Here is a 21,905-nt window from a genome sequence, read left to right on the forward strand (position 1 = left end):
AGATTTATCGATAACCACTATACTGGTATTACGGGGTTATAACTGAAAATGCATTAATATTTTTTATAACTAAACAGAATCTTTTATTTCTTTTACAGGACATCATTTCTGAATGTAGAGGTCACCACAGCCCAGTTTTGAATTATGATGGACCAATGAAATGCCATCTTTTCAGTTACTGCTGATTGCCTTCCTGTTGGTGATTAGTTGCCATGGCAATGGTTCCTACTATCTAGGTTCTTGTTACCTAGGATACACTGTGCAGCAATAAACTGTCATTGCATTGTCACAAAAACTAAACACACTTTACTTGGTGCATATTTGCTGATTTCTGTAGAAAATGTTAGCCATGTACAAAGAATGGACGCCAACGCAATACAGGGTACACAGAATGTGCGACATGCGCTCTGACCACCGTGAACTTTAACCTCAGCAGCAAGGCCTTGTTAGAGAACTTGACCACCAGGTCGCTGTGTTTTACAGACAGACTTGGCTTTGGCATGAACGCCTCTGCTGGCAAGAGGTGGAGCATGAAGTATACTAGTAAACTAAATGTATAACATGTACTTCAGCTGTAGATTTTATTGTAATGAAATGTTTTTTATCAATAGAATGAATTTTATGTCACATAGAAGCAGCTTTTTATAAGAGGTATTGTGATAAAACTGCACTGCAGTAGTGTGTTACTGAGAATCATAGATTGCGAAGAGAAGAAAAATGTCTGCTGATACCCCTATCAGCAATGTCTGTAGATACCGGTTAACTGGTCCTATTCTTTACAGATGTCATTTCAATGAAGTGTTTGCTTGGCTGTTGAATGAATTGTTTTAATCTTTTTCCTGTCAAAAGAGTAAGCATTATCAAAAGTCAATAAGATTGGAAGCCTGGAAGACTGTTGAACATGGAAACCTGTTTTTTCCTGGCTCAAGTAAAGCAATAACTTCTCTGGTCAATTTTGATGTCATTTGTTGCAGAATCCAGAGACAATGCAACAGCACAACACTCAAGCAATAATAGATGTTTATTTGTTTTTGTTTTTATAGTTTTGACTTAGAAAATTCTGTGAGAAAGCTGAAGTATGTTGTATGAATACATAGTACTGCTGATATAATATTTACATTTGTTACTTTTCTTTTCTCCTAAGTAGAAAAGGTGATTTAGTAGTTTTTCTCTCAGAGCAATAAAATTTTGTTACATTGTTGCCAAATATGTATGTTTTTGCTTTGTTATGAGAATCTGCTGACACAAATAGTATTTTTAATTTTTTCCTCGGACGATGACGGTGCTAAATAGACCCTGGTGTTATAGGCACTTAGAAAATCAAAGTTCTATTTAACAGAACTACTCCATCGACCATTGTAATTTCAATAAATCAATTTTTTGACTTGACAACAATTCACATTATTGATATTGATGTAATAGTAATCTGAGGATGTGACAGAGTCAGGCTTCGAATCAGATTCTGTATTCAATTAATGTCGGGGAGAGTATCATACCACCCACGCTATTTGTTTTGTTCTTGTCAGATTTTAAAATACATCTGAATTTAAATCAAATCTGTTGACCCCATGTCAGTTCTGTGTACAGAAATTTCAGGGCTACAATTTATTACCTGATATAGGGGATATTTATTCTCTCCATTTTTTTTGGAAATTGATATTTATGATTATTTTTGATATGAAATGAAAGTGTGAAATTTTTAATACAAAGTTACTAAAATTATGTGGTTTTAAAGTTTTCGCTCTAAGCAACGGATGAGCTGGGACCAATAGAACAACTTCCTGGATGAATTTTACAACCGAAAGGGTCATGTGTTCAAACATTGAGAGAGATTGCTATATATTTTTCATCCCCTCATCTACTACATGTATATTTCATCAGCTTCAATGTTGTAAATATATGTACCCCATGTTGTAAATCTGTCAAAATCTATAAACTTATTGCAGTTGTAAGTTAATTTATTAAAATGTGATAAACTTGATTTTCTTGTTGGGTTTTCTTTTATTACCACACTCTTTGGAAAAAAAACCAAACCTGGTAAAGATCTTGTAAATCTGACAGATTTGAAGTCTTCATGTGCTCTGTAGATGGGTTTGACTTTAGATACAAAATGTAACATTCCTGCACATTGAGCACTTCTCTACTTTATTACATCTCCTGCAGCTCGTTTGTAAAGCAATGCAGTAAAAATCCACAAATGTTGACTTTCAGAGTACCAGTTTTACAATTCCCTCCTTCAAGTATTAATTAACAAACGTTGGTGGATGTTACTTTGAATAAATAGTGTTCAAGCTTGTAGACCAAGGGAGACAAATCATTAAATAACAATGCTGTAATGGACACTTCATTCAGTTTTCAAAAGGTGGTCTCTATAACAAGTCTATGAAGTTCTACTAATTTAGTCCTTTCGTAATGCTCTTCACCGATGTTGAAAAGCCTATGTCCATTCTGTAAAGAAAATCAGGCCCCTATATCAAAGCCTGCTTTGAATCATAAAACCTAATACAAATACTTTCTCTAGAACTCTATTTTGTAAGGACAGACATGAAGGAATTTAATAACCAAATGCATATACAAGTACTTGCAACAACAACATTTCCTTCCATATAATTATGAAGTGTAAATTACTTAGTATCAGATTTGATGGTAAGACATCGTACATGCAATTCAGACCTTGTTTGCATGGAGTATAATGATTAATTATGGAGAAGAAAATATGAGAAGTCTTGAGAATTTTTGTTAACAATTTATTTCAACATAATAGGACTTGTCTAAATACATAGATACATCATATATGACACAAATGTGACCTTGGGTATGTGTAATGTCTTGATACAAGTCTGTCTTATTGATACACAGCTTGCTAATTAAAAGTAAAGAAACATTAATATCCTCTCTAAACTTTGACTAGATAATACAATAGCTCAACCAGCACTGCTTAAACAACCTAAATCCACAACTTGTGAGTGTCAGAATTGTTGACAAATGCTGTTCCTTGAAAAAGAATGCATTACATGTAAGTTATCAATAAGAAATACAACTTCTAAGTACATCATTTATGTTACAAATCTAACATATTGTCTTGTGTACAACATTCTTTAATTAAGATGCATATTTCATCCAAGTTACAAGTGGCATCTCCTAACAACTTAGCAAGAGTCCTTATAGATACACAATTACATGTGAACCAATTACATAGAAAATTATAATATGGAATGTATTACATAGTTTGTAAACCAATATATAAGTAAATACAGCTTCATTCGTTATTGAATTTATGTATACATATATGTTTTAAATATAAAACAGATCATATAAGGAAACTTCAGATCATTTGACAGCTTGATGTTTCAACAACTAAACAAGAAAACAACAAAAACCAGTAGGAATGTTTGACAACAAAACAACAATAACATGCTGCACCAATGTGGCACAAACTGTTTCTATCCAGTCTCTGGGATTTGTTCCTTGATTGTGAATTCTAACACATTATTGGTCATTAAACCAGAAAATTATAATTATGCATATTTCTTTTAAAAATGTAAGTTGACATCACTTACACACAACTTTGTTTTTGCTTTTGAAACGAAATTTTGAAAAAAATTATGGCACAAAAAAGTAAACTAAAGGATTTCATTTTAATGAAAATAACCTTCTAAAGAAAAGAACAGAGTTCACATATATATCTTCCAACTAAAATTAAATGTAACAATATATTCATAAAACAATGATAGACAAATAATGTGATGTGCATTTTCCCAGGTAGAGGGCATAAATAATGGAAACACCCAACAAACCACAGAAATGGTGTCAACCCTTTGGCACACAGGACTTATTGACAAACAGCAAAGGATGTGACAAAAGTTGAAAATTGTTCAAGTTTGTGATTTTTTTTCTCTGTTCAAAGAAATTAAATGCTCAAGCCACATAAAAAGATGAGGTGATTTTCTTAATAATTCCACAGTGTTTTTTCTGTTGTACGTAACAAAAGAATTAAAGAATATAAAAAGAAAATGCTTTACAAAATCAAGAAAGACAACTGATACAACAATCCCTCACTCAGAGCAACTTGATCATGATAAAGTGAAAATAGGGGTACAAGAAGATGAGGAGGAGGAGGATGATATTAAAGCTTATGAGTAGGGTGGGGATGAAGTTGCTAATGAGGTATACAGTGTATGGATGACCTTACAGAGTCTCCCTGGTCATGGATGAAGGGTAATAACACCAAATATAAAACCAGTGTACCGGTACAGTACGATGTGTGAGTGCATAAATAGGGGATTGCATAAAATGGCTACATGTACATACATATTGTATCTCCTGAGGGGGAACTATGACAATGTTTTCATGGAAAACTCTTACACAGTAAGATCATTCTGTTCAATACATGATAAAACAGGTCGAAATTTTACCTGATGTCAGGGGTCCATTTCATATCAAAGCAAGTAAAAATGTCTATTTCTCTTCTATATAACGGTACATGTACCAGTATATGATATTTTCAGTTTCCTGTTTTATACAGAGCACTATGATTGATATAAATTTATACAAAAACAATAACATTGGGCCATGATTAATGTGTACCCACTATTACATCATTGTGGGTTTGTTGAATGAACACATATCCTTCATTGTCATGATCAACTTACAATGTTAAAACCTTATTCCTTTTTTGTATAGTTATACAAATGGAGAGGTTGTAAAAATTAGTACATGTCTATTTCTGATACAAATTAAACTGCTTGAGTAATGCAACACTTCCAGTGTCTATAAAGTAGATATATCAATGATAAAATATGTGTTTACAGTGACATCATGCTATAAACAAACTGATGACATCATACAAGAGATTCCTCTCCATCCTCACTGAATTCAGCATCAAACACACACATTTCTTCCACTGACCGGGGACAAGATTTCCAAGTCTTTAAAATGGTGAATGTTTCCCGATGCGTTTCCTGAAAATGCACTCGTTTATGGCCATTCTACAAAAATAACAGAATACTTAATCAAACTCTATCAAACATTCCATATATAATACTTGTATCTAGCTAGAAAGCACAATGTTTACATTTTCCAGTGTCTTTCTTTGTGATAACACAACCAATCAAATTTGTTAAGTATGGTACAATACAGTTGATCAATGATGCAAATGGCATACTGTTTGGGTGCAAGCGGGGTTTGATAATTATACAGATTGAAAATAACTTAAAATTTCAATAATTAATTGTTTGATCGTACAGTTGCTGAAAATTATGAAAAATAAGTAATAAGGAATCATTATTTGAATAATATGAGGTTATAATTATGGTCAGAATGTGATCAAATCTGTCATAAAGCCCTTTGGGCATTACTGGAATTGAACAAGTACTGACCATAATGCCTTTAAGTTAATGGTTTCTACATAATATTCAAAGATTGATTTCTTATTCCTTAAAGAAAATCACAAGTAATAATGTACTGCTTATATACACGATAGCAGAGTTGAAGACAAACTTTCAAAGCAGTTAAATACCAATAACTGTTTATGCTATTATATTGAAAGATCTGGAATATTTCAAGACAATTCTTACAATTAACTTACAAGTTTCACTTTTTCTTATATACAATGTTGTTTTAAAATTTACACAATTGGACAGAGGCCAAAATTTAATATTCATAAAAATTTTAATGCATTGGTTAGAAGCAAATAAAAATTGGGGTTTTTTGGGGGGGATAAATTGGTACACAAATTCCACAAAGAAATAATGGGAAATTAATTTAAATAATCTAATACACAACAGCATTGTGGGTTTGATGAACCAAATATTTTGTCCATGCAACATCTAATTACTGGTACAACATGCAACATTACCACAAAACAAATCTTCATCAAAATAAATCTCAGATACCCTAAACCAATTGGACCAAGCATGAGATATATAATATATTCCAGATACCCCAAACCAATTGAATTAAGCATGAGATATCTAATATCTCCCAGATACCCCAAACCAATTGGACTAAGCATGATATATCTAATATCTTACTCCTTTCATTGCATGCTTGAATGAGTAAGACAATACAATGTATAACCCAGCACAACATCCAAAATATCCAAAATTCAAGACTAAAATTAGGATGGTTTTTGAGTCAGGTGACCATGATGTTTAATGTAGAACTACGACAGGAGCTGTGTGACAAGGATGTAGGTCAGAGTTGGGAGAATCAGAGACAGGTAAATCTACTCACCTGGCTAGGCCTCAGACTGGAGAGGGGCAGGAAAAATTAAAGGAGTCGCATATATATATTTAGTATTCAATATAAGTCCTTACAAATCCCATTATATATTAAGTAATCAGATTTCTAAACTGATCCTAGTGCTTTAGGCATATATGTATATCTATTAGATTTAATTTCAGTCTCTCTGTACCCAATGGTCCCAAGAAATGCCCCAACCCATCCCCAAAATATCAGTTAATACAGATTCATTCATAGGTAATACATGTACTGGTACATACATATGATGATTAGAAGAATCATATACATGTTCTCTACACAGGTTTCTGTCTTTAATTAGGAGTTTTTATGATAACTTCTTTAAATAAAAATAAACTGAACAGTGGTTCTCACCTGGTGGTCCCCATTAGGTAAATCAGTCTTTAAACTGTAGCCTGTCAAACACAAAACAATTCATTAAACATGAAATAAAGGTATATCTTAACAGAAATCATCATAATAAATCACTGATCATTTGTTTATTTACTTTTTTATTTTTTGAATACAAAATAGTAAGAAATGAGTCATATTTTTTTATCATAATTTTGGTGCAAAATCCTAGCTTTGCTATTGCAACAACAGTGTTTATTAACAGTGTAGAATCCTAGCTTTACTAGAAGCCTGGTGCTAGTATTAGTGGCCATCAATATCCGTGTACAACTGTTAAATATTCATTTTTTCCTACACAGCAGTGATTCATTGCTATCACTGTGTAATAGTTAGTAGTACAGCAAGCAGTGTTTAGATTGGTTAGTAAGGTACAGCAGGTGAACACTCAGCCCCCGCCCACCGCCGCCCACCGCTGGTTAGGACAGACAGATCAAGAGAATCGTTACCACTAGGTGTCACCCCCTTACCTAATTAAACCGCGACTTAACGCATTTCTTTATTCGTCCTGCACAATAAAAGCATATAATATTACATAAACTTTATGCTACTCTACGGCTGTCATAAGTGCAAGCATGACTTGTGATCCATGATAGAGATGAACAATGAACAAAATATTGTAGTGACATGTGATCAGACATCATTCTGTGCGAAAAATAAAGTAACAGAGTATTTGTTTGTACATCAATTTTTAGGCTAATTTGAATAAAGATGAGTTTTCAGATATTACTTCCAAGTGTGACACCTCTTGTGTTTTAAATCTCTTTTTATCTTACAATCAGCTAAGCATGCAATATCAGTTGTAAAAATATTTTAAAAATGTCCTTTTAACCTAGCTACTGTACATTTTCTACAATTTCTTGCATACCACTTGTTAATAAAAAAAAAGGTTTATTTCACTTAAAAGGTTTATTTCAAGCCTACTTAGAAATAGATTTAAAAGTTCAATTGCAGTTAAAACATATATAAATATATAGAAATCTGTTATTAAATCTCCAGGGGTTAACTCCCCTTAGTTTAGATTTGTGACCCCATTGTTTATTACTGGTGAGTAGAAATGTGCTGTATGTATACAGTTAGTGAGAATGGTGAGTCGATACAGAAATGTAGAGATATACGGATATAACTGTCACCAAGTATACGACTGCTGATATAGGCCGATACCTAGACAGTAGACTCAAAAGAAGACGCATTAATCGGAACAGTTTTAGAGCGAGACCGACTGCGCTGGTTTTTACGTGCTCGCTGGGGACTCCCCTGTAACTTAATCACTGAAACAAAATGTAACAGAACATCTAAAACAGGAAAGAAAAACACTATATGATATTGACATAGATGCTGAATTATACTCTAATCTCAATTAGAAGTTGTGTTCTTATGATATCTACCCCCCTGATTTCTGCAATGTTTAATTAACACCTAATCTCTACAGAATTATATTATACCCCCCCCCCCCCCCCACAAAAAAAAATATATAAACTTTGCAATTCAAAATTTTAACATCAAACTTTTGAAATAAAATCTATGCTCAATTCCTTTAATAATTTTCCAAACACTTAATATTCAAAGGATCTAGATGGACCAACTGTCAAGATAAAACAATTGTTTGATTTTTGGGGTCATAAATAGAGCAATATAAATTATATGTGTAGTACATGTAGATATATATTAATATTGTAGTAACAGAATGACAGAAAAAGACAGCAACACATCTATGGTAGGAATAATGTATATCACAAAAATGAAATGTACAGAAGTTTGTCTTTTATCAAATAAAGATGTGCATAGGAAACTAGTATAAAAGATAAAGAAAATACAAATGAATCATAACTTCAATAGTACTTTAGAAAACCATAATTAAAAAAATAATCTGTATTCAAATTAAGACACTGACAACCTGCATAACAAAACACCTGTATTTACCTGAATTAAGGGAGGGGGGACTTTCTGACTCGGGGGTAGCAGCAGTGATGGTGACTGGGGGAGGGGGAACAAAAGCAGGTGGGGGGTGGCGTTCCTCTGGTGATTGCTGTAGAACATGACCAATATAGAGAAAACTTACTGTAACATGCAAGTATATGTGGAATCTGAAGTTAAAATTAAATATATGTTAAAGGTTCACTGAGAGATGAGTTAATGAATGAATAAAAGTGAAGAGGTCAAAAGAATTCATACATGGAATTTTAAATTCCCGAAAAATAGAAGTGCATGAATATTGTATTATATGGTTTACACAGAAATAACAGGTTTTCATTCCAGGAAAAATGAAAGTATTAACTGTTATAATTTTGTTTTACATGGATAACAGATTCAAATGTAAGGGAAAATAGAAATGAAAATGGTATAAGTTTGATGCAGGATGAAGTTCCTTACCATGTCATTCCAGACATCCACCCCTAGTTCTTCCACCACTAGAGAGGGAAAAACCCCGACCTTCCCATTCAACTCTCCCTCCCAAAATCCATCGTCAATGCCGTTCTCATCCTTGCGGAGAATTCGAATCAGCGTGCCAGTAATGAAGGACAACTCCTCTTTGGAGCAAGCCTCGTAGTCGTATATGGCTCTCGCCCAGGATCCATCTGTGAATAAAGTGGTTGTTAAATAGGATGAAATTCATGATCTTTTTAATATACTTTTTAATATCACAAGACAAATTTCAATTTCTATAAAGAACCAAGGCTTTTAACATATTATCTTTATATCAATACTCATTTTAAATTTTGACAAGAACCTCCACTTTGATGGTTATCCACTGGCATCTGATTGGTCGTCTGCTGCACCTCAATGTCGCCTGAGGAGTATGACATCACTTCCTGTGTACTGTCATTGTAACTCACACTATCAACATGGCTACCATTCGCTGACATTTCAACACCACTTGATACAGAACCCCTATAAAACATTCATGTTTTTATTTATAGATCTTAGAATTACTGGATTTAAAAAGAAAATAATGCTCAAAATGATAGAAAAAAAAATCTAAGAGAAATTTTTTGTTAATCAATCATGGGGGCAAACAAAAAATTCTAAAAGGGAACATTCCACCATTTACCTTGAGTTCAGTATCTCTATGTAGTTAGAGGGGATCATTCCAATCGTACCCTCAGAGTTCCGCGCCCTCAGCCACCCATCACCATCTCCATCAGCAATGATCTCTAATTCCTCGTTCTCTCGTAGATTTAACTCATCCACATTGGAGCCCTTTAACAGAATAAACAAATTGCCATCAATGTCACCAAATTACAATAACAGCAGCCTTTCTTTATCAAGTAAAAGTGAATACAAATAAGATCTCTTTCTGCTAAACTTATAAATACATAAACAGATGCAGATTGTAAGGCTCCTTATGACAAAAAAGTGGAATTCATTTTGTTAGAGTGGGGTTAAAACTCATAAAGTGTACAAACATAACCATCATGGTGCAAATCCTTGAAGAAAAGTTAGGTAACAAACTCTATGTACTGCCTAATTGACAAAATCCCTCCTGAACCTAGACGATTTTGGAATGCCCTGATTATTGATGATTTTGTTACATCTTTCCTAACCTGGAAGTCGTAGATGGCTCTGCACTGCTGGGGGTAGTGACTAGTGTAGTTAAAGTTACTGTAGGTGTCCATATCATAAAACACCAAGCTCTTCTCTCTACGAGGTTCAGTCGTCTCGTCGATAAATTCATCGTCGTAGTCTACGTAGTTTGTGTATGTTGGCTCATTTTCGTCACTTTTCTGTGGACGCATAGAATTGATAAAAATTCTTTTCATCTCTATTCCTTTACTGCTATAAGTGCTGATTGTTTAGAAATGCATTTTATTTTATTTCATTTAACAAATGATAACTTTGCAATCTTATTCAAGAAACAGTCTTTTTATATAAGACTTCATTTATAGTCCTTTGATGTAAATTTTGGAAGAGGTTAGTTACTTATGGAGGACTATCAGCCTTCATTATTAAACCATTTTCTGAGACTCATGTATTATCTAGGTCACTGACCATGGATCCGTCGGTGAAGACAGAGCCCTGACTGGACCGGAGGGACTCTGCCTCCTCCTCAGCCCTCAGACTCTCCGCCTGGGCACTGGCTAGCCACTCCTCCACATTCACTGTGGAAAAAAAATCCATAATACTGTGTCAGTGTCAGAAGAAAACAAAAGAAATCATCCTCTTGAAACGTCAAAACATTTACCAGGTTTTGTGAAATTCTGCTTTTTATCACTTCAAAATGTCAAACTATTAATTCATCAATGGAAATATTGAAAATTTCCAGAATACATGTGTTGCTTTCATGGTTGAAACCTGAAAATACTGCTGTATTATGAAAAATTATAGTTTTATGATAATTTCTTGACATTTGGAATATGCTTTTCTTACCCCTTTTCCTTAACAATTCAATTCTTGCCTCTGCTTTTGCTTTCCCAATCTAAAAGAAAAATGTATTCAGAATATGAGTTTTATAACCAGTTTACATTGTCACATGCATCTAGTTTTGAAAATCAATTAATTTTCCCCTTTAAAAAACCATCTACTACAGGAGGTTGTTGCTAATGTTAACATCTACCTCTGATTTGCGTACAATTTCTCTCAATTCATCGATCTTAATCTCAAGTTCCTGAAGTTCTGATGTGTTACTCCCATCTGAAGCCTTCAAAGATAAAGAAAACACCTATAAAGCTCAACAGCATACCAAGAGAGGCCACTCGTAGATGTCAGAAGAGTAGGTCTTAAAGGTATATACATTGTAAAACTCTTAACACATTCATAACCACCAAGAAATATCAGTTTTGTTGGTCTACTTAAGCTGAAAGATACGGAAAATCAGACTGCATAACATAACAATCTCCATTTTGATTTAATTTCTTCAAATTTGATATAGTTCATTCACTTTTGAGAGAGGAGGATGTCATAATAGGTGGTGAAAAGTTACTTTTGTTAGAGTAACTGAAATGCTAATACTAAGCCTATGAAGTTGTAAATTTAAATTAAACTAAATCAATCTACAATATCTGTGAACACCACCAACAATGATGATGCCACAGTATTTTCAGTCTGGCTACTGTAAGTCTGGTGGACTGATTATAATTGGTTTGTCCAAGATCAGCACATCATTGTATATGTTTGTCCTGTATTTACCCTGTCCCCTCTGTACTGGTTCTCAAGTGCCTGAAGAGTTCGTTTATTTTGTCGTAAGGAGCGAGTTTCCTTGGCGATCTTTGTGGCCCACTTTCTGGCCTCTTTGTCCAATTGATGGCCACCATTATGCTCTTTCGATAAAGTATTGCACTACAAAACAGGAAAAGAGTAACTCACACAGGAAAATGTATTGCATTGACTAATCAATTAACACCTGATAAAATGTATTCCAGGTAATTCCCTGCTATGTATTCTTAACCTTACAAAGAGCACATTGAGCAATCAGTAATACTATAGAAAATTACCTCATCATTTTGGCAAGGCTGGAATACATATTGCACAGGCTGCGTAAACACTGGGTTTCTGTACATAAAAACTTGTTGGTCAAAATCTCGACAAATCTGAAATAGGAACAAAACAAGAAAGCAAATATTACACATCCTGCGAATTAAAGATAAAAAATAAACTTTCTACAAGGTAAGTTTATTGACTAATTGAATAGCATGCTTGTTTTGAAGTAAACATACATGTACAAAGAATTAATTGTTACTGTAGCTCACCATATCGGCCTGTTTAGCTATAGATTCACTGGCTGATTTTTCCATACTACTAACATCCAGTAAAGCATTGCCCATGGTGTGGAAATATTCCAGGATTCTCTCATACATGTCTCCATCGAGGGCCTAAACAAAAGAAGCAAACTTCACTTTTTGTTAATTGCCAAAACCAAATGTACATAGAGATTGGATTTGTGAGTAGTCGGATAGCATATCAAAAAACAGATCACTGGCTGTAAAGCAACTGTTTAATTCTAGTGAGCTGTGCATGAACTGTTAAATTATGAGCTTTACCTTTATAAGCTATTTGAAATCTGTGTTGTAATAGCGAGTTTTACCTTCATGAGCTAAATGCCATATGTGTTGTTATAGCGAGTTTTACCTTCATGAACTAAATGCCATATGTGTTGTTATAGCGAGTTTTACCTTCATGAACTTAATGCCATATGTGTTGTTATAGCGGGTTTTATCTTCATGAACTACTTATGATATATGTTATAATGCAAGTTTTACCTTCATGAGCAAATTGATAATTATATGTGTTGTAATAGTAAGTTTTTACCTTCTTGAGCAATGCAAGATCTTTTTTGCAATAGCAAATTCTTACCTTCATGAGGTGTTAGATCTGTGTTGTACTAGCGAATTTTACCTTCATGAACTAATTGAGATATGTGTTATAATAGCAAGTTTTACCTTCAGGAGCTGACTTAGATATGTCTTGTAATATAGAGTATACCTTCATGAGCTGTGTGAGATCCGTTTTGTAATAGCGAGATTGGTGAGCATTAGCTGCAGCAATGTGAAGAAGGTATTCATTGCGGGCTGCGACAGATTTAACATTGTAAATATCTCGTCTTGATGTAAACTGAAAAACATTAAGAAATGAATTACTAAATGCCTCCCAACCATTTACTTTTTATTATCAGTGTTATAAATTTAAAATTGAGATCTATTCTGTGAATAAGAACACACCTTGGCACATTGTTTCTGTAGACTGGACTTGGACTGAAATATCCCTGTTGACCTCTTATTCATTCTAAAAGCAACAAATTATAAACCTATAATTGTGTCAAATGACTTCATGCAACATTCTGACATTGGTGCTCAAGAATTTAAATTTTGCTAAATATTTCAATGAAAATCCCTACTTTGAACTTCAATTCAGCTAAAACAGATGCACTAGAATAAAAATCTTTAAACATGGTCCTCATGAATAATATGAATATTATCACTTCTAACAACAATTAAAATAACTACTGGTATCTGAATTTAACCAGCAGAAAGTTTTAAAAGTACAAGAAATAAGTTACAAAAAAATGTTTTCATTCATTTTTGTTATAATCATCATATGTCCATGTGTTGATCCATATTCCTTATTATATACGTGTTGATAGGTTGTGTTGTTTAGTGACCTGAGTTGACCTACTTTTGGGTGAGTGTTGATAGGTTGTGTTGTTTAGTGACCTGAGTTGACCTACTTTTGGGTGAGTTCCTCTGATTTGACCCTGGCATCGTGGGCCAGAGCTTCATCCACATTGTACTCTTTCTGAGCCTTGGCCATCTCCAATACTGTCTGTCCAACTTCATTTTGTAGAACATTCAATTGGGGCATCAACTGTGTATCAATTTTATTATTACACAAGGAATGAAACTCTGAGTCACATAGCAAACATTCCTTACAACAATTTCTCGGTTAATAAAAATGTTTATAAAAATGTTTATCTTCTTTTCAAAAAAAGATATTGCCATGGAAAAGAGTTTATCTGGAATGCCAAAAGAAGAGAGCAGCAGTGATATTTGTACTGTCATTAATTTTCACTTTCTCTTTACAGGACAATTAACATTCCACAGGAATGGTGATTAACGTTGCGTACACCCATTTGTCACTAGACTTCTCCGCCACCCCGTGAACCGTCACCTACCCTCTTATGGATGTGCTGTTTGGCCATGCGGTAAGGTTTGAGAGGTTCGGCTATCTGCTCCTGCATAATATCAGCCACCTGCAGACGCGCTTTGCCCAGCTTTTCTGTCTCCTCCAGAATCAGTCTCCATACCTCTAAAGCTGTCCTGTAACATAGGTCAAAAGATTAAACAGATCTCTTATGATGTAACCTGACACATCTGTGGACACGATGTATAGAATCAGTTCGATATAGAATATGCATCGGGAAATAATAACTGAATTTGCATATAAAAGTGAATTAGTAAGTGCCAGTTAATAAATTACCATATTAAATTATCATATATCAACTTTTATCTCTTTAAAACTTTCATCTTCTTCATGAATTAGTGATTTCATTTTTGTTAAAATGAGACTTAACCACATTCTTTAAATCACTTAATGTTTTCCCTTTTAGAAAAACAAATATGAATGTATCCTTATACGACTTCTAATAAAACTTTCTAAAACTGTGGCATTCCATAGGGTGAGAAGGTCCTGATTGTTATTCTGATGTTGTTATTCCACGGCACCAGGAAGTGTCTGATATTGCTTATCAATTTATCATAAACTTCATTTCCTTATTGTCATGCATACAAAGTCAGGTGCTTAACTTCAATGCTTTGTTTTCTGCATTTGAAGTTATTCCCATAATGTTTAAATACAAAATACACAGTCTGAACTTGATCTATCATTGTAGATTTAATTGACAACTGCTTCAAGTTTAATTTCAGCTAATGAAAATGATGTAAGAGTTTCAATTATTTTTAGAGAAGCAATCTAAGCAATGCAATAGTAATCTATTGTCTGTTTCCTATTAGTAATCGAATTCAAGCAATAATTCAAAAATAAATTTACTGGTAATGTTGAAAGTTCAGAGTAAAGAAAAAAATAACAAAAAAAGGCAAAATATAGAAAATTCATCCATTTTTGTCATTAGTCAATGCAGTGCAGAGCTGACCCTTTCGTTGTCTGGGTCATACAGTCGTAAGCCCGCTGATGTTAAGACCCAGGGTGACCATTCAAGCATTTAAACTACAGCCCCACATTTACATACAGTAACCCTGCTCTCCCTGCCCTAACCGCTGTCCATGGCACTTAGTGCAAATAATTTACATGAGAATCAATCCCAGTTTCAAATGTGACTTCTGCTACAATAGTTAACACCTTAAGTGGAAGCAATCTGATCTGGCGGTACTTAATTTCAGCATGTGTCCTGGGTGTTTAATGGGGATTTGACGACAACTGTGATTTATTTGTTCACTGTATCCTGTAGAGTTTATACACTTGTACAAGATTGAGAAGTGATCTATATATCTGAGATAACTTACTACCATATCGGCTGTTTATAGACAATCAATAGCTACGGAGATCGACTCCATCAACAAATGGAGTAGGCTCAGTAATTCATTCTCTGATCAAACTCAAAGAACAAGCCAATTTATTTATTTAGTGGAGACTGATGTTTCCTTTTGCCCCAAATTCAACAAAATAATGTGAATATCTGTTTGATAAGAAATATTGACCGCTTTTACCAGTAATTCAGTAACCAAATTTGTTTCAATTAAGCTGTAATTTCTCAGAATTTTTTTTCTACAGAACTACCTTAGGATGGGCCCTGTTTTACACAACATGTCAATTCTTTTGAATTACTGTATGCACTGTGTTATGCAATAAAATACTGTATAAATGTAACAAATGTTGTAATTCATTTATCACTGCAGACAGAACATATTTATCCATCAATATCAACAAAAGAAGAGATAAGATTGATTTGGTGAGATGGAGTGTCCTGTCACCATCCAATACAGTACATCTCCCAGGCAATATGTGAAGCCCCTCGATCACCAATCAGTTGGGCGGGGGAACACCTCAGCTGACATCCTAGTGAGGTCAGGTCTAACGTCCTTTACACCGAGACTACAAGGACTGAATAGATGTTCTCATATACAGGACATCACCGCAGACCAAGCACTGTTGTTTATGGGGGACAGAGGGGAGTTCTGAATGATTGATGCCGACCTACATGTGTTTGTACTTTTAATGAGAAAGTATGTCTACAGTCTGACATTAATATGTTTACTTGAAAACTCATTTCATATGTATCTTATAGGTATAATGCAAAAATAAAATAAAAAATAGGAGTGATTTTGTTTTTGCTCAGTGCAACAATAGATGAACCTTCTTCATTATGAGAAGGCTGTCATTGAACACTGAATGTTTCTCCCCACACACCTACCCTCCCAATATCTTTTTTTTAAGTGAAAGTATTTTCTATTACAGAGAAGCTTGAAGCACTTCATCCCTGTTAAATATTGAATTATGTAGATGGCAGTGTACATCACAGATAAATATTTGATACACCAAGCTGTGCTGCATACTGAATGCCACACAACAAGCTGGGAGCTGCTAGGTCTACCTGAGTACCTCCTGTTGAAGGCTTCAGCATGTATATCTTACGTTACTGGATGACAATGAAGTTCTGTAAACAGGGGAGAGTCAATTCTGACTGTCTTTCACCTGGTTCAGGTATTGATCCAGTCAGGCGTGAAGGGCACCCTATCCTCCAGGTGAAGGACTTTATCTCTGATCTTATATACCTCTACATACGGAATCCTCGATAACCGCGGGCCAGTCTACGCATAGCATCTATTGTATATGACAATGCATTTCTAGTCCAAAAATTACAGGCTTATAAAAGCTAAATATACACGTGTACTGGTACACATTCCATTGGTTTTTCTGTATTATACAGTTACTGTTAATTTTCTAGAAAGGAATCAGTGCACTGAATACAATCAAACTTAATGTGTGTCTTGGAACACCTTGTTGCCTTCACTTCTACATACACAGAGAACTACCACCTACTTCAGTTCTACTCCATCTTCATTCTGAAAGTCAGGGGTGGCCTGGAATTCTCTTTTAAGGAAACCAGCGGTCAATTTCAAGAGAGCCTGTAAGAATAAATTTTTTAAAAATCAACAAAAGGTGTTCCATTGATAAATGAGATTGTAGTACCAGGTACATGTAATACTACTTCAATTTCTAAGTTCTTCTGTAGCGCTAAGAGAGTTATACATTTGTCTCTATAACCCCCCTCCCCAACCTTCAATAAAAAAGTAAAATAAATAAATATTAACTTATGAGGAATAAATTAACATGTAATATTAAAGTAAAACATCAAAAATAAATTGACAGATTTCCCTTTAATAAACTTTCAGCATCTGGGATACATTCATAACAGATACAGACTACTGATTTATTGGCATTTATATTCATCAAATATACACAAAAGCTGTCATATTAGCTTTTTACAGTAGAGCTTCTTTGAAGATAATGAACATGATACACGAACTACAGTTTCATAAATGGTGTGGTGAAATTTTTTTTATTGACGTTCTTTACATCTTCACATAAAGACCAAAAATTTTGCTGAGATCTCAAAGATGAGGTTCCTCGCAAGCTAATCAATGGTTCAAACATTGGCCCATTTTTAGGAAACAAGGCCTAATATTGATCTACATCACTTCCTGCCCGGGAACTGAAGAATCAGACTTTCCGAAGTTTGCCCAACAGATACAGCCTGTGTATTGATTTCTTCCCCTCTCCTCACCAATTACCACCAGAAACTGTGTCAGCCCCTCCCCCTAATCCCTATCATCATGCTCTCCGATCCCATTTTCTCTGATGGCCAAACCTCAACATTGATCTCATGCTTCAGACAAAGTAACTTTTGACATGAATGAAGAATAAAAACAGCAATATTGTCATTACCGACCCTGTCTTTAAGGAAGCCTGGAAATCCATTTGGTCTTAAGAGACATGTTAAAGAATGATATCTTCAGAAACAAAAGTACTTTATTTTATTAACGAACCTAGACCATAATAATGCTGGACTACATTATCTTGTGATTGCAAACACTAAAAATAGTCCTTGATAATTAATCCCCCTATGAAATGTAACCTTGTTCAATATCTACTACAACTGGGGACTCTCTGGTACCAAGCACAAGTACTTGTTTGTAGACCTAATGATGCTAATGTACTGATACACTTAGGATCTCACTGTGCAAATAATCAGATAAGACACACAAATGAGCAATATTTATGAAACACTCTGTACACATTATTTAATGAATACCACCATATATGCTATGTATACATGTACACCTTTTAGGTAAAAAGACATTCAAAAAAATTCTCTGAATGATAAGTACTGTAATTTAAGGCCTTGAATACAAGTTTTACATTTAAAAAACCCTGTATAGCCAGACTGCAAAAGAAATCGCTTTGACCTTGAGTATATAGAAGCCTAAGAAGGTCATCAAAGTAGAGAAGAGTTTCATCAGTATCTGTACCAGGTGAGAGTCAATAGTAGCTGTACTATGCTGTGTTTCTAAGAGTAGTCCCTGATGGAGATATTGCATGACCTGATGCATTCTGAGCCATGGAGGGAGAGGGAAATTGGTTTTTGAGCTCTCATAGAAAGTTGTGTTAGTTAATTAAGTGATGAACTATCGAGGCTTAAAGTGCATATCTGCCACACTTTGTAAAAAGCTAGGTATATCTACCCCCCCCCCCTTGCAAAGCTATCCCCCTCCCCCCCCCCCCCCCAATCAGGAGCAATTTAACTTAATTACTCTCTCCTGCAAAATCTTCCTTCACTATGAGAATTACAAATAAATTGCCTGTGAAATCTCGGTATTCAGTGTTCAAAGTTATCATCTAAGACTTAAATCAATTCTTTTGGAGCTGGCATTAAAGAGTTGGATCAATGACTAGCAGAACGGCTGATAATTAAATTTACCATATCTTCTAATTACAAATTAACTTGATTTATTTTTTTCCAAGTTTGCCTTTCGGGGTTTCCTCGCTATGATATTACTCTCAATACAATTTAATTAAACTCTCTGATTAGTCAATAGAAGTTAGCTGAGCAACCAACAGTCAAACCCGAGAATTCAAGCCTGCTGAAAAATCCATGAGAGAATCAATGAGCTTATTTCAGGTGTACCTTTGAAAACAATTAAGTTCATAAGCCTACAAAGGGCATGGAACAATCCCAGAGAGAATCATTAATTTCTGGAGGTTACAATAATTGTCAGTTAACATATTCCACTTCATTTCAATGCTCATTCTGTCTGTTAATTCCATCTTAAAATTCACAAAGATTTGTGGAATATCAGAAACTAATCCTTATACTGATACAATATGTATGTCAAGATGAGTATACAGACACTAAGTTAAGAATACTAAAAATTAGACTAAAACTTATCAAGTCCTCTAAACCAAAACTTACTTGTTATGAGCTACATATAATTATTCTTTGACTCTAACTTGGCAAACTTGCTGATATTGGAAGTGATCCTTTATTGAAAATGAGGTAAACTTGCTTGTACACTTCTCAGTCCTTCAACAAACTTGCTGATATTGAGCTAATTATTCCTTTGACACAAACTAGGCAAGCTTTCTGATACAGGGTTCATTAATCCTTTGACATAAATTATGCAAGCTTGCTAACACAGTCAAAATTCGTTATCTCTAACTTGATGAGACTGTTTAAAAACTTCGAGATATCAGAGTATTCAAGATATCGAGATAAAATACTTAAAAAATAAGTGGTTGAGACTTACAAATCACTTTGACATATCCATTGTATTCAAGATGTCGAAATATCAGTTTTCAAGATATCGAAATTCAACTGTATTAGACTTCATTCCTTGACACAAAGCTTTTCCTCACTGAATTTGAATAATTCTTTGACAAAAACTGTAGGCTACCTAGCTGATATTGGTGAAGACAGTAACTAGACCACAGGTCACCGATACCTCCATCAGTTCACTTACCTGTCCATATTCCTTTTCTATGATAGATCTCTGTCTACTGAAGTTCCTACAAACAAAATTAGTAAAATTCAATTGCATAACCTAGGATTAGAAATACATTGCAAATGTCATAATGTCAACTTTGTTGTTTGCTGAATTTCAAAATATCATAATTCACTCAAAAATGCAGTTAAGAAAGAGTTCTTCCTTACCTAGTCAAATTCATTATCTTGAAAAATTACATTTAAAAATGTCATCAACTTTTTACATTCTTAAATTTATTCATTCTCTTATAAAAAAAAAAAATGAATTACTCTCCAAAGTAAAAATTTATATGGGCATATTCATTACTAAGGAATTTGGAATTTGTTAAAATTATGATTCAGAATCTATGTTCAAGAACAAGCAAACATCATAAATCTAAATGTAAACAATCAACACGAGTAGTGTTGAGCAATATATAATGTTACTCTTCACCAGATCTTTATCAGGTTCCAAGAATTTTATTCATTATCTTCTGTTTCTCTTTTATCAAGAACACTTTTGAAACATACCACAGTCCTATCTTCCCCACATGACATTAACAATAAGTGCTAAGATAAAGCATCTGGGATACACCCCCATTACGTGACCTTTCACCCCTTACTGCAACACACAATACACAATGAAATGATACAGTAATTAAACAAATAAACAATGACCGAAGTTTATCTGAACGACTTAGGGGTATAGGGTGGGGTATTACCTGATGTCATCCAATAAATCGCAGTCCTGTTGGACTTTGTTCTGGAGTTTGCTCACCTGCTCCGAGTGAATGTTTTTGAGTGCAGTCGTGTGTTTTACCTTGAAAACAAATCAATCTCAAATTCAGACGACACATTCTACAAACTGTCTCAATAAAACAACACAAAGTGATAGATTTGGAATATAGGACATCGGTTTGATGTTATTTACCTTTCGAGGCGGTGGTTGCATTGTTGACGATTAATTCCGTCCTTAGACTTAGTCAGTGCCTATTGCGAGTCAGCCATTCTCTTCTGTTGTCTTCTGAAATTTTGACGAGTTATCTTCCTTGAAACTCTGACGGTGCGTTTAGTTGCGCAATTCCTATCTCAGTTTTCGAAATAACTGTGTGGGAAAAATTCTGTTTGTCTTTAAAATTTACGCAATACCAAAACAGTAACATACGATATATGATTTATTTTTATCTCATTCATAATTGTAAAACTTCATAAATAATTGTATAATTATTCCATCAATGATTTGGCTGTAACGGTCGGAAATTAAATTGAAGGCAAGACAAATAGCTGCGAAATTTATTAAAGTGGATGACTGATTTTGAACTTACAAAATTCAAATGCTTATAATATGCCAATATTGTGCACGATGAAAGCAATGCATGATCGCCGTTTTTACTATTTTTAAATAAATTTTTATTTTTTAACATAATGAAGTAGACACCACAGTCCAAGGATTCCTTTGAAATGTTCCCAGATCGTGTACCTGCATGGACTTTCGTATTCTCATACCATTTGTTATGTAATAAAGTATTGTCTTAAATTTTAAACGACAACCTTGGTCTTTAGAATATATAAATAAACACACTGGCACAAATTTAAACCCACTTTGCTTTTCATTCATAACCAAGCTGTCATACTATACTGCCTTCTAATGTTATGCCTATAACCAACGTATATTACGTATTTTAAATTGACCCAATTTTTCTTACGGCATACGTAACGTTATACGTTTACGTTACGTGTATGGCCGCTTGTAATAAGAATTTCAGGATACGTCAATTTATATTGT

General features: G+C 34.2%; 1 protein-coding gene across 11 annotated transcripts; it reads right to left on the minus strand.

Annotated features, from left to right (window-relative positions):
* Window positions 1-2,732: 2,732 nt before the first annotated feature.
* Window positions 2,733-21,206, minus strand: LOC105337554 (F-BAR and double SH3 domains protein 2). Of its 11 annotated transcripts, none has more exons than XM_066077405.1 (22): window positions 21,051-21,205; window positions 20,842-20,939; window positions 20,118-20,163; window positions 17,140-17,225; window positions 14,255-14,399; window positions 13,811-13,947; window positions 13,305-13,368; window positions 13,069-13,197; window positions 12,336-12,458; window positions 12,081-12,176; window positions 11,776-11,925; window positions 11,204-11,287; window positions 11,017-11,065; window positions 10,639-10,748; window positions 10,194-10,373; window positions 9,701-9,849; window positions 9,380-9,540; window positions 9,022-9,227; window positions 8,572-8,677; window positions 6,616-6,656; window positions 6,235-6,250; window positions 4,854-4,988 (listed from the first exon to the last, which is right to left on the minus strand). In XM_066077405.1, exons 1-21 carry the CDS (start codon window positions 21,069-21,071, stop codon window positions 6,239-6,241), a joined length of 2,193 nt encoding a protein of 730 aa, XP_065933477.1. In that variant the 5' UTR covers window positions 21,072-21,205; the 3' UTR covers window positions 4,854-4,988; window positions 6,235-6,238. The 11 variants fall into 11 exon arrangements, with proteins under 11 accessions (XP_065933472.1, XP_065933476.1, XP_065933480.1 ...); XM_066077407.1 differs by lacking the exon at window positions 8,572-8,677 and adding an exon at window positions 8,711-8,735; XM_066077401.1 differs by lacking the exon at window positions 6,235-6,250 and adding an exon at window positions 7,813-7,919 and having other exon boundaries at window positions 4,891-4,988.
* Window positions 21,207-21,905: the final 699 nt, after the last annotated feature.

Source organism: Magallana gigas, chromosome 2 (genome assembly GCF_963853765.1).
Source record: "Magallana gigas chromosome 2, xbMagGiga1.1, whole genome shotgun sequence".
NCBI classification, from domain to species: domain Eukaryota; kingdom Metazoa; phylum Mollusca; class Bivalvia; order Ostreida; family Ostreidae; genus Magallana; species Magallana gigas.